The sequence below is a fragment of the Otolemur garnettii genome, unplaced genomic scaffold (assembly GCF_000181295.1).
Source record: "Otolemur garnettii isolate 467f Iridium unplaced genomic scaffold, OtoGar3 scaffold00038, whole genome shotgun sequence".
Taxonomy (NCBI): Eukaryota; Metazoa; Chordata; class Mammalia; order Primates; family Galagidae; genus Otolemur; species Otolemur garnettii.
In genome coordinates, this window is record NW_003852433.1 from 11302022 (window position 1) to 11315378 (window position 13357).

General features: G+C 38.7%; 1 protein-coding gene across 1 annotated transcript in view; it reads right to left on the bottom strand.

The window, feature by feature from the left end:
* FBXW8 (F-box and WD repeat domain containing 8) overlaps window positions 1-13357 on the bottom strand; it is a 136915-nt gene that overhangs the window by 45911 nt on the left and 77647 nt on the right. Inside the window, exons 6-7 of the mRNA XM_003789939.3 lie at window positions 5689-5885; window positions 2129-2335 (exon numbers count right to left, since the gene is read on the bottom strand). Of these exons, the coding sequence (XP_003789987.1) occupies window positions 2129-2335; window positions 5689-5885 (404 nt within the window). The remainder of the gene's footprint in view (window positions 1-2128; window positions 2336-5688; window positions 5886-13357) is intronic.

A 13357-nucleotide genomic window follows, 5' to 3' on the forward strand; every position in this document is an offset into this window, starting at 1 on the left:
AAAAAAAAAAAATATGAAAAAATTAACCAGACTAGTATTGAATATAATAACCACCACCTCACCATACCGAAATCTCTAAAAATAAATGAGATAACAAAAACTTGAAAGCATACTACCATGTCTCCCTGAAAATAAGACACTGTCTTATATTTATTTTTTCTCAAAAAGATACACTAGGGCTTATTTTCAGGGGATGTCTTCCTCTCCACGCCGAAATGCATAGTGTAGCTATGCAGACTTATCACTAGGTCTTATTATCAGGGTAGGGCTTATATTAACAAATGCATAGAAATCCTGCTAGGGCTTATTTTGGGGGAAGGTCTTATTTCTGGGGAAACACGGTAGATGAAAAATTACAAAGTAAACAGTCTCTTCTCTCTCAACAAATGAGCTCACCAGAGATCAGAAAAGAAAGTGTTTTCAGAGCTGGAGAAAGGAAACTGCCCTAAGAAACCAATTCCTATACCTTCCCCCATATCCAGGGAAGTCAAAACTTAGGCATTCAAGCATCACAGACTTTCCAGCTAAGATATAATGGACATGCTACAACAAAATAGGCTGTTTTAAGCACAAAGGGGGTACTTTCTCACAGTGAGATTACAGTATGCCATGTGTATTTTCTACTAGTAGTGGAAAACCCTGGATTTTTAAGAAACATAATTGTCATTTAACAGTTCCATGCAAATTAAGTCATGTCAGGGGTGGTTCTGTGAGATTTTAGTATCATCCTACTATGGCTAAATGCTCCATCTATCTTCCTGGATGAAAAATACATCATTGGAATCCAGGATGTGTCCATTCTTGTGCATTTACTAGGATGCAAAACCAGTGCCATCTACATAGATGAAAGGTCAAATAATGGGGAAATAAGATGTAAAAATCACACCAGAAACTAGGATCAAACTACTAGTGGTAGAAGTAACAGGAATCACATAATGATAGTGCATAGGCATTATGCTTAATGCTTTACACACATCTTTTCATTTACTCCTACAATTCTATGAAGTGGGTACTATTATGAACTCCATTTTACAAATAAGGAAACTGAGGCATAAAGAGGGGAACTGCTAACTTGGAGATGTTCCTTCCCAGAAATCCTACCGACACCAGAAGTCAAGAGTAAGCAATAGGAAAAAACATAAAATGAACAAAAACTTCATCCTTGTGTCCCCTGATCTCACTAGAAAGGAAAGAAAATTCTATAAATTATCTTTTAGACTAAGTATTTGGCCTACAGTCAGGACAGTAAGAAGTTAGGGAAGGATAAAATTTAGTCCTCATTCAGAGTGTCCAATTAAAAACTTGTCTCCTTGCTCTGGCTCAAAGACTGTCAGAAGGTGCTTTTATACACTATTGATGGAATGTAAATTTTGAGGCAACCTTTTTAAAGGGCAATGTCCATCAACTTTCCAGGTGTGCATTACAGAGATATGCTAAACTAGGACTTTTGCAAGTTGCAATAGGCATTGTAGCATTGCCTACAGTAACCACAGTAAAAGGAACCTAAATGTCCCTAGTGAGGGGACAGGCTGTTAAGCATATGAAGCTGGACAACTGAGTTCTCAAACTCATCCTAGAAAAAAATGCTACATACATCATTGCTGCACATTACTATGGTCACCAAATGGCTAAGGAGAGTACTTCAAAGGTGATCATAGTGATTTCCAGCAGGGAGGGATGTAGCACCTTTTCTATGAGTTGACGAACTTAATTGTCTGGCCGCAGATGCTGGAATCCCAGGGAGAAGGATCTGGAGAGATGCTGGCATGATGCGTGTTCTCCAAGGTATATTACCCAGCCTTTATACTGAGTACACACTGTGTATACTATGATCTTATTTCTATAAAGATATGTTTCTAGTGGACGAATATACCTCTATATACATTAAATTTTTCTAGAGGGAGCCGAAAAACTGTTAATAGTTTCTTCTGTGCAGTGAAGTTGGGGGAAGAGAGGAGAAAGAAAATAATTACTTTTCATTTTATATCCTTTTGAAGTGTTGGAATTTGTTCACCATGCTGAAATACTGCCCTAGTACCTCCGAAAAGAAAAAATATCAGCTTTAATTGCCTTCTAAAACATAGTCTATGTTCTTTTTTGTTAATTGTGCATCTTGATATTTTTGTACCTTGTTTCCTTCATACACCCATCCCAGACTCTTCACACCAAAAGCAACCTGGTTGGCTGAGACATCCAAACATGTGACAGGCTGGCCGTAGACATAATGGAGGGTTCTGGCGGAGTCCTCAGCTTTTAGCAGGTATACCAGATCTCCAGCAGTGGCTACTGCCACAGGGTACCTTCCAGTATCTGGAACTATTTCAAGGTAGTCAACCTATTAAAGGATAAGAGTTGTTTAGTGCTACCAATTCACCCTGTTTTGGTCAAAAATATGCAGTTCCTCCTACATATCAATGAGACCAGCAACACAACAGAAAAAACAGGCAAAAGAGCATTCACAGGAAATAAAACACAAACAGCTCTTACACAAATGAAAAGACATTCATCATAAGATATTCCTAAAAAGAGAAATTACGAAGTAAAAATTCATTGACATATAATTTTCACTTGCTATATCAGTAAAGATCAAAAAGTCTGATAACATACTGGGCTAGAAATAAAGAGGGGACAACCATGTTTGCGGATCTCACTTGTAAGTGGTGGAGTATGATTTGATCCAACTTCTATCAAGGGAAACCTGGCAACATTTACCAAAATGCTGAGCGCACATATGCCCTGACCCAGAAAGTCCGCTGGTAAGAAATTACTTACAAATAAACTTATACTTTTGCAAAATGACCTGGTATAAGGTTACTCACCATAGTTCATTTTGTCACAGTTGGATACTAGAGAAACCTAAACATCCATAACTAACAGGACTGATTCAGTAACTTACAGGACATCTATATACTGGAATACCATGCAGTCACAGAAGCAAGCATGAAGACATTCTTTACGAACTGATACAAATAGGATGATGAAGATAAATTAGGGGAGGAGGAAAGCAAGGATGCAAGGTGAGTAACAAGATCCCCAGTATGTGGATGTGTGGGCAAGGTGGGGGCAGAGGAGGTTTACACTACACTGGATTTGCCCGTGCACAAATCTTCTAACGATGGCTGCCTGTAGGAAGGAAATGGGATTGTAGGATGGGACAGTAGGGCGATTTTCCCTGACAATATTATCGTGTATTAAATTCTGAACCATGAGGTGTAACAGCAATTTTCAAAAACTAAAAGGGTTTTCTTTAAAAAAGAAACGGAACAAAATTTACTCAATTCAAAATTAGCAAAATTGAAAAAAAAACTGAACAAAATTTATTCAGTTCAAAATTAGTAATATTTTAATATTTGTACAAGTACTAAACACTTATGGCCAAAAGGTTAAAAATATCTGAGTTACCTGTTGTCTCCTGGTCTCAATGAAATGCTGTGATTCCACAGAGGGTCTGTCTGGTCACCCAGGGGCAGGAAGGGCTGCTATGAACAAAAAGTTTTCCTACCACCACAGTACCCCTGCACTGCATTCCTGCTAGCAGTTCCTCTAGTTTACATGAGTGTGAGCAGCACCTTTCATGAAAAATTTGCAGACCAGCCTGAGCAAGAGTTAGACTCCATCTCTACAAAAAATAGAAAAATTAGCCAGGTGCCCGTAGTCTCAGTTACTCAGGAGGCAGAGGCAAGTGGATCGCTTGAGCCCAGGAGTTTGAGGTTGCTGTGAGGTCTGGTGATGCCACTGCACTCTAACCTGGGTACCTAGAGTCTCAAAAACAAAATTTTGCCTTTTTTCCACATGCAGCACAGTTCTCACTGGTGCAGTTTACATCAGGTTTTCATTTCCTTGAGTAAACTATGAGAATAGAAATGCTGAAGGTGAGTCATATTCTGTAATTATGAAAATTCACAATGTAGAAAGACAGCATTTCCCTGACAATATGCCAAGTGAGTTCAAAAGCCTGAATCCTGAAGGCTGTCCAGAAGAATCTGAGAGAGAGACAGTAAACGTTCCGGTGGCTCTGATAATCCTTGGGCCCAGCAGTGTGAGTGTGCCCAACATCCCAAGCCACAAGTCCATCACAAAGCACAGATGCTCTAGGCTAATATTACAAACCTGGGAACACTGCCACAGCTACTCACGGACTGTCTATGGGCAAGACGAAAATGGCCCAGCTCTACAGTCCAGGAGTCCCTTTTCCAGGGACACTAAGTACATTCTGTGGCAAGCCCTCACCCAGGATGAGAAATAATTCACAAGAATTGTAAAACATGCCTCGAGCAATGGCTGCTTACTTCCTCTCACTCACAAAAATAATTTCTTATTTTCCTAAAACTGATCCTCAATCTAGCCCTTTAACTTCATCTTCATGTTGGATTTTTGACAGACCAAGAGGCTCAAATTGATGGCAATTGTGCCATTTGCTGGGGACTGTAACCTACTTCAAAAAGCTCCCAGTCTGTGCCAGGATGCCACCTTATTGCCAATGCAGAATTTACATTTTGTAGAGGGACTTGTATCTTAAGTGAGTCCTTATACTTACTAATGGTCCAAATAAAGCACTATGGTAGTTTTGGGAACACAAAGAAATGTTGTACTTTCAGATTTTTCTAATAAAATTCCAAGATGAGAGGACAGCATCAGGCAGTTTCCAAACTCCAGAGACACTGGTCCATAAAGGGTTTCATGAAGTGACACTATAGCTTGGTAAGTAATTCATATGTAAGAAGATTTCCAACAGGGAGGAAAGATACCAATTTGTCACTCAATGTTGCCTTTTCTTTTCACTCTTCTACCAGTATGCAAATTACATTTGTTTAAATTAAATCCAAACTCAGCACAGATGAATTTGAGTGCTTCCTTCTTAGCACCAAATTATCTGGGATAATGCAGATACAGAGAAATTCACATGCAACTGTACTGTGAGATAAGCTCTCTGTAAAGAATTCCTCAGGGTGGATGAGCGTCACATGGGACATCCTGGAACATGGCTACTCAATTAACACTGACTTAAATCTATCTTCATTCAAAAGTTACTTGGAATCCCAGGGGAGGGTTGAGCTCCATGACTTATACCTATAATCCTAGCACTGTGAGAGGACAAGGCAGGAGGATTGCTTGAAGCCTAGGAGTTAGAGGTTATACCAGTGCACTATGGCCTGAGTGACAGAGTAAGACCTCATCTCTTAAACAAGGAAAAATTACAAGTGACTGCTGGAACTTTAGGCCAGAAATTGATCTCAGATTTCTAGGAGTGAGAATTTACCACATTAGTCTGAAGGAGGCTGAGGACCACAGCAATGAGAAACTATGACCTTGAAGTCAGCCCTGAAGTTTCAACCATAACTTCTTTTTTTTTTTTTTTTTTTTGCAGTTTTTGGCCAGGGCCGGGTTTGAACCCGCCACCAACGATATCTGGGGCTGGTGCCTTACTCCTTGAGCCACAGGCACTGCCCCCTCAATCACAACTTCTTAGTTCTGAGACCTGGGGCAAGTCAATTCACTGCTCTCAGCCTCTACTGGCTTCTTGGTAAATGGGAAAAATAATACTACCTATTTGTAAAGCTGCAGTTAGATTTAAGGATTTAAGACCCACAAGAAGCTCTGACTGAATCAGAGCTGACAATATCATTATTATTTATGTTATACCCAGAGATTCTAATAGAAAATAAAATAACAAAACTAAAGGCTCACCAGTTTCTGAACTTCAAATTCTGCAGATATTTGCCAGTATCCCTCCTCATTGGGGTATAACATTACAACATCAAAAGCAGAGGCTGTGGCAACAGCAGCATCTTCCTGGCTGAGGGCTAGTGCCTGTATTCTCGCGTCGTGCTCAAAACGATGAATAGGATACTTTCCAGTCCTTAGATCCCAAATATTAAGAATTCCTATATAGAAAAAAACAATGTAGATAATATTTTTAACTTACTTAAGGCACAATTATAAAATATCATTCAATATAAAAAAAATTAAAAATAAATGACAAATAAGTAAAAAAATATTTGCATCCCATGTAACAAAGGGCCAATTTGCTTAACATATAAAGGGCTTCTAAGACGCAGTAAAGAAAACAAAATTGAAAAGTGAGCAGGGCTCGGCGCCTGTGGCACAAGTAGCTAAGACGCCAGCCACATACACCTAAGGCGGTGGGTTCGAATCCAGCCCAGGCCCGTGAAACAATAATGATGGCTGCAACCAAAAAAAATAGCCAGGCACTGTGGCAGGCGCCTGTGCCCAGGAGTTAGAGGTTGCTGTGAGCTGTGATGCCATGGCACTCTCCCTGGTGGACAGCTTGAGGCTCTGTCTCCAAAAAAAGAAAAAGTCCTTATGAAAGAGATCTAAGAAGAATGGGATTATATTAATTGCTAAGTACTTTCAACATAGGAAGTTCATAATCCATTCCTATTTATGTATTCAGTCATTCATACAACAAATAATTATCAAACACTGTTACATGCCAGCTACCATTCCAGATGCTAGCAATACCCTCAAATGGCCACAAACCTACACTCCAAGGTTCTTACAAGTGCAGGGTGACTATCCTTTATCTGAAATGCTTGGGATCAGAAGTGTTTTAGATTTCAGATTTTATTTTTTATTTTGGGATATCTGTATATACATAATAAGATGTTTCAAGGCAAAATATGAAAGTTATTTATGCTGAGGCACACAGCCTGAAGGTAATTTTATACACTATCTTAAATAATTTTGTACATGAAACAAACATTTGACAGCAACCTGTCACATGAGGTCGGGGTGGAATTTTCCACTTGTGGTGTCATGTCAGTGATTAAAAAGTTTTGAATTTGGCTCGGCGCCTGTGGCTCAAGTGGCTAAGGCGCCAGCCACATACACCTGAACAGGTAGGTCTGAATCTAGCCCGGGCCCGCCAAATAACAATGATGGCTGAAACCAAAAAATAGCCAGGCGTTGTGGCGGGTGCCTGTAGTCCCAGCTACTTGGGAGGCAGAGGCAGGAGAACCGTTTGAGCCCAGGAGTGGGAGGTTGCTATGAGCTGTGATGCCACAGCACTCTACCTAGGGGGACAGCTTGAGGCTCTGTCTCGTTAAAAAAAAAAAAGTTTTGAATTTGAAGAACTTCAGATTTTGGAATTTCAGATTAGGGCTGCTCAACCCATATTTGACCTCTTTCCTCGCCAATGCCCATGTACAGTCTCTGTTAGCAGTGGTGCTTCCTTCTGTGCAGCTCTCAAAAATGAGCCTAACACACATTTATTTAAGATGCTGATTCTGCCATACACTCTTTTCCCCAGCACTTTGAATGCTGCCACCTGGATCAATTCCTCATAAATGTATACATACTGGCCATGTCACCACCTTTCTAGAATTGTCCACAGCAGTGATCTCTGAGGTCATCCCTAAACCAGCACCATTAGCATCACCTGGTGACTTGCTAGAAAGGCAAATTCTCAGGCACCAGAAACTCTGGGAATGTACACTCAAGTTTGAGAACCAGTGGTCTATAGCAACTTACACTTTTCTACCAGAAGTATAAAGTCTTCTGTATTTGGAATATCATAGATTCTCCTTCCCTCAGAAATTATTTCCTTTTATCATTTCTGCCCACTAAGCTACTCCTTTTCCCTCACAGATTTACTCAAGAAAACTGCACTATTCCAATTCCAGTTGATTTTATTTTTCAAAATTCCATGACAAATAACTATGTGGAGGTAACACACTATTCGGCTATTTGTTTGAGCTCAAATCCAGCCCCACCACCACTTGCTAGCTGAAGGACTCAGGGGAGCTGCTTAACAGCTGTCAGCCTGTTTTCATGTGTAAAACTCAAGATAACACACCTACTGCACAGGACTATGGGGTAGATGAAAAGAGACCAACCATACAAAATGCTGAAGCAGGCCATTCCTACCTTCTATTTTATCTATTCTATAGTGCCTATTGTATTATAAAACATATTTTAATCAATAATGCTAATATCCTCTCCGTTGCTCACCTATAAATCCAGTCCTATTTCTGTAACTTCCTAATACCTAGGACAGATAAGATTCACTTTTCCTCTCTTTGTAATCCATCTTTCTTTTTTCTCGCCTTCTACTTTCTCTTTAAACTGTAAAAGCCTTGATTTTAGGATCTTACTATAAAACATCATTCACTAAATATAAAGAATTAAAAGAAAATAATGCATAAGGGTTGCTTTGCAATATTTTCAAACTGTCAGGAGGCTAAGTGATTAAAAACAAAAGAAGAGCCTTCTTCAAGTTAAATGTTACTTCAAATCTAAAACACAGTGTACTCATCTAAGAATTATGATAAACTTGGGGGATAAGCAGATCACAAAAGGCTCCATAACACATTTCCCTGACAAATATTTTGGCCAATTATTACCATTCTGACTCAGAAGAAAAAAATACACTGCAGAAAATGTCAGTGGCTTTGCACATTAAATAGGAGATAGCATCTCCTATTCCAAGATGTCTTTTTAACACATGCATTTTCCAAATACTCTGCACTGCATTTGTTTTGAGACATCATAGCAAACAATAAAGAGAAATAAAAATCACTATTTGTACAGAACTTTCAAGAGGTCAGATACAGTTTATGTTCAACCTCTGAGTACTTACTTTCAACTTGGGAAGAGTATCACTGAAGAAACAAAACCGTCCAGTGGTTAAACAACTTGGTCCAAAGCCACTTGATGTGTGATAAGGTTGGATTTTAACTAGAAAAGTACAAGACGAGCAGCTGCATTTGCAAATGCAGAAAATAACTATGGGCTTCATGAGTAACTGACGTGCACCATCAAACTCACCCTGTGTGCTGCCAAGTGTGGAAGCTATTTAACCACAGCTCATTCTAAGCACACATGGAGTTTATCTATAAACACATTTTTCATTATTAATCAAGTATTGGTTTTGCTGGCATCATTTTTCCAAAAGAACTGTACGCAATAAAATAACCTTTACCACAAAGTTGTACTGCACAGAGTTATACTAAGAAGGGGCTTTTTGGGAAAAAAAAAAAATGTTCCAGAGCTCCATCAATTTAACAGGCAAACTCTCCTCTATGTGAAGGCCTGTTGTATCATCATCTTTTCCAATCTCCTCTACTTCAATTACAAAGCATCTCACTTGGTCCTCACTTGTGAATGGCGCTGGTATCACTGGCATCAAGATGACTTGGTGCATGAACATTTAAGGATTGTTAGGTCCTCTTGATGAACTGACACTTTATCATACACAATGTCCCCGTTTCCCCAGTTATTATGATCTTTGCTCTGAAATCCACTTTATCTAATATTAACACAGCCACTTCAGCTTTCTTCTGATTAGTGTTAGCCTGTGAATATTTTTCCATCCCTTCACTTTGCCCCGAATCTTTGTATATTTGAAGTGGGTTTCTCATCAAAAACATACAGTTGGCTTTAATGTGACTAGAGTTTAATCTACCTCTTTTCTGGTATTTTCTGTTTATCCCCTCTTTGTTCCCTTTTTACTCTCTTTTTGCCTTTTTTGTTTGATTTTTTATTTGGGTTAATTGAACATGTGTTTATTCCATTTTAATTCCTTTGTTGGCTTACTAGCCAAAACTCTTTGTTACATTATTTTAGTGGTTGCTTTAGAATTCTGACACACCCCTTTAACCTAACACAGACAATTTTATATCACTTATCATATAGGAGCTTTACAGCAACCTACTTCCATTTCTTTCCTCTCAGCCTTAGACCTATTGTCATACTTTCTTATTTCTACATATGCTATAAATCCTACATATACTGCTACTGTTTTTTAATAAGCAATTATCTTTTAAAGATATTTAAATAATAAGAAAAAGCCATTTCTATGTTTCCATGTAATTACCACTTCTGTTGTTCTTCTAATATCACTTTTAACAACATCATAAAATCCTGCGGCTTCTGCAAGGTTTGCCATTTCACTGTGAACTACATTGTTGGATATCTAACCAATAAGTGCATGGGCAGTGTGAGCAGAAGATATCTGCAATATGTTAAAACTTGACCTTTCAAATGAATTTACATCAGATTAAAAAATCCACTTGAGAAGTGAATTTCTTTGGCTCTAACAGTCATTGACTACTTCTTCCTTAATAGTTATGTAATAAATATGGACCTAGTTCAAGTTGAAATATCCAGAAAAGTTAGCTGTTCCTTTTAGGGATCTTAAAATAGTATGACAGCATGACAAAAAGATGACACAGTGGTTAACAGGATGGGATGTCTGAGTGAAAGCTACTTTTGTAAATGGTATATTTATTAGTTAATATATAGTCTATCATGTCTACTTTTACAAACTCAAAACTACAAGGACATAAGTAGTAAATACTTAAGTTATAAGAATGTTTTATAATATTGTAGCCAATCATCATTCATGTTAACCAATATTTAGCCAAAAAGGAACTGATGCAAAAATACATTCAACAAGTAGTAACTAAGCCCCTACTTTGTACCAAGGCACTATTCTAGGCACTAGGGATATTGCAGTAAGTAAGACAAAATAAAACAAAGTCCCTGACCTCATGAAGCTGACATTCTAGTGATGTCTAGCAACCATCTCATTTGGAAGCATGTAAGGATTAAAAAGGATATGATCTCTATTCTCACAGATGACACACTAGAGAGAAACAAACATTTTAATAACTAAAACATAAAATACAACATAGAGATATATACAAAATACAGAAGAAAAACAAATAAGCTTAGCTTTTTGTCATGTTGTCATACTATTTTAACATGCCTAAAAGGAACAGCTAACTTTTCCAGATATTTCAACTTGAACTAGGTCCATATTTATTACATAACTATTAAGGAAGAAGTAGTCAATGACTGTTAGAGCCAAAGAAATTCACTTCTCAAGTGGATTTTTTAATCTGATGTAAATTCATTTGAAAGGTCAAGTTTTATCATATTACAGACCCAGCAATAAAATGGATTTCACTCCTAACACGGTGTGGACTTAAGAAGTAGCAGGATTGTGAGCTTTTATTTCTATATTCATCTTCAGTAATGAATTCAGAGTGCTGAATGTGACTAAACACCAATGAAGCTTTGCTGAATGTTTGTCTTGTGTTTTAGCGAGAGAACTCTACATACTTGGTTGTGAAAAACAGATACCCACTAAAACTGGTTTAAACATAAAAAGGAAATGGGAAATAAAAGAGGCTATTTCATGGGGCCCAAGAGCAGGAAGTACAGCTGGAAATTGTAAGAGATCAGAACCAGGAACTAGGAAGACATTCAGAACCAAGACAGTGTATACCTCTTATGAGCACCACACAGACATAACGATCTGGACTTCCCTCTGCAATTGTTTCACTCTTCTCTCTCCACAAACTAGCTTTCTCTGTCCCTGAGTACATGGAGAAAACTGTCTGTCCCCCACTCCACAAGGTCTCCTATTCCAAGTACACATCAAGTCTGAGTCCTAACCATTTATCCTTCTACAAACTAACTTCCCTCAGGACTCGGGTCCCCATCTCTCATCCAACCAGCTGAGGCCAAAAGACTAACTCAAATACTATGAAATGCCCACCTCTAGAGAGAGGTGGGAGAGACCCGAAAGCAAGGAGATACCCCAAATGTGTGTCTTGTATCTCTCCTGCATTTTAGGGCAAGGTAAAACAAGAGAAAAATTCTCAGCAAACATAAAGGGAGGCTCTGCAGTTTCTTAGTAGTGACTTAACAACCAGGTTTTTATTATAGTACCATGCACCAAGCAAAACCCTTAAGGCTGGAACTTACAGCCCCTACTCTGCCCACACCAGGAAAACAGTAGAGTAGATGTCTTTCTTCTTCCCTAACAAAACCTCAAGAGCTGGATAAACGATGTTTAATTTTGAGGTAGTGCTGGGATTATAACATACTATTCCACTCCTGAGAAATACGAAAAAGATACAGACAAAAGAAGAAACTATGTCTCTCAAAAATATCTGGAAGATGACAATGAGGGCCACTGGTCCAATAAGGTAAACAGACAGGGTTGGGGTCTGGCAGTCCCACCTGCTCCCTGGCCTTTGGACCCTCACCTGACAAAGGACAGCCAAGCTAAAGGAACACTGAGCTCAGCCTAGGCTAGGAACAGTCATTAATGATGACATGAGTAACGATGGCCAGTCTTTTGAGGAGACATAAAGCCTGCTCAGCAGCTGTGGATAGGCACCCATGCCAGTCTGCAGCATGCCCCTCCCACCTCCCAAAGGAGGCCAGCCAGAGTGTGGTAATGAAACTGCACATAGTGGAAATGGGATCTAAATGAGTTTAAACTGATTTATGTTAGCTTTTGTAAAGATTACTTGGTATCTGGAAAGTGCTACCACTGTGAAATAATGTCGACAATCCTTAAGACCTCCGTCTAATGGTACTTGCACAGAATATTTATATTCCTCGTCATGGGAACAAGGACCATAATGGATACCATTTTTGTTTTATTAGGGATGCATATTTAAATTAATCTGCTATTTGCCTAAACAATTAGCTGCTTCTGTTTGTGTGCACAAAGCCAAAACTGCAATTAGGCTTCCATCAAAAAGATAAGTCCCAACTAAAACTGTCCCAGTGGAGTCATAAGAGCTCAGGGTAGAACTTTCCAAAATTACTTTTTAGCATAATGGTAATTATGTTAATTGCTTGAAAGGTAAATAACTGCTGAACTGGTTTTGGGAAAAAACACAATCGGTAATGCTCCTCCCCTTTGATCTTTTCCATATACCATAAAATTTAAAACAGGTTAACGGTTTAGAAGGTCATAGACTGATATCCCTTCTTGAACTATAGAGTTGGTCTTGTGGTCTTTAATGCTTTCTTGGAAGGCAGCTATGCTTACCATCATACCAGCAATGCTTTAGCACTTTCTTGATTAAAATTTACTTCAGCTAAGAACTCCTACCTTCTGGAGCTTGCACAATAAACACCTAAATCTTGCTCTTTGCTTCAGGTGGTCAAATAGACAGGATCAATTAACTATGTTCAGAGACAATGAATGAAGCTATTTATAAAGACAACTGGCAATCTCAATTTCCACCACATAAATAAGCACTTGCTTATCAGAAATTAAGCAGGAGTCAAAAGAAATCTGGGAACAAAGGAAAAAATATTTAAACAAAGATTTAAAAATACTCAAGAGTACTCACTAACTACCTCTCATTCATTAAGTCCACGGGACATCACTCTGCAATTAGGCCAGAAGCATAAAAATAGCATAAAATTTGAGAGGACAAAAGGCAGTTTTGTTCTCATGGAAGAGGTACAGAAGAGATTCACATTGGTGAAAACAAGGGCCATAAAGAAGAGCTAAATCAGGCTCGGTGCCTGTAGCTCAAGCAGCTAGGGCACCAGCCACATACACCAGAGCTGGCGGGTTCGAATC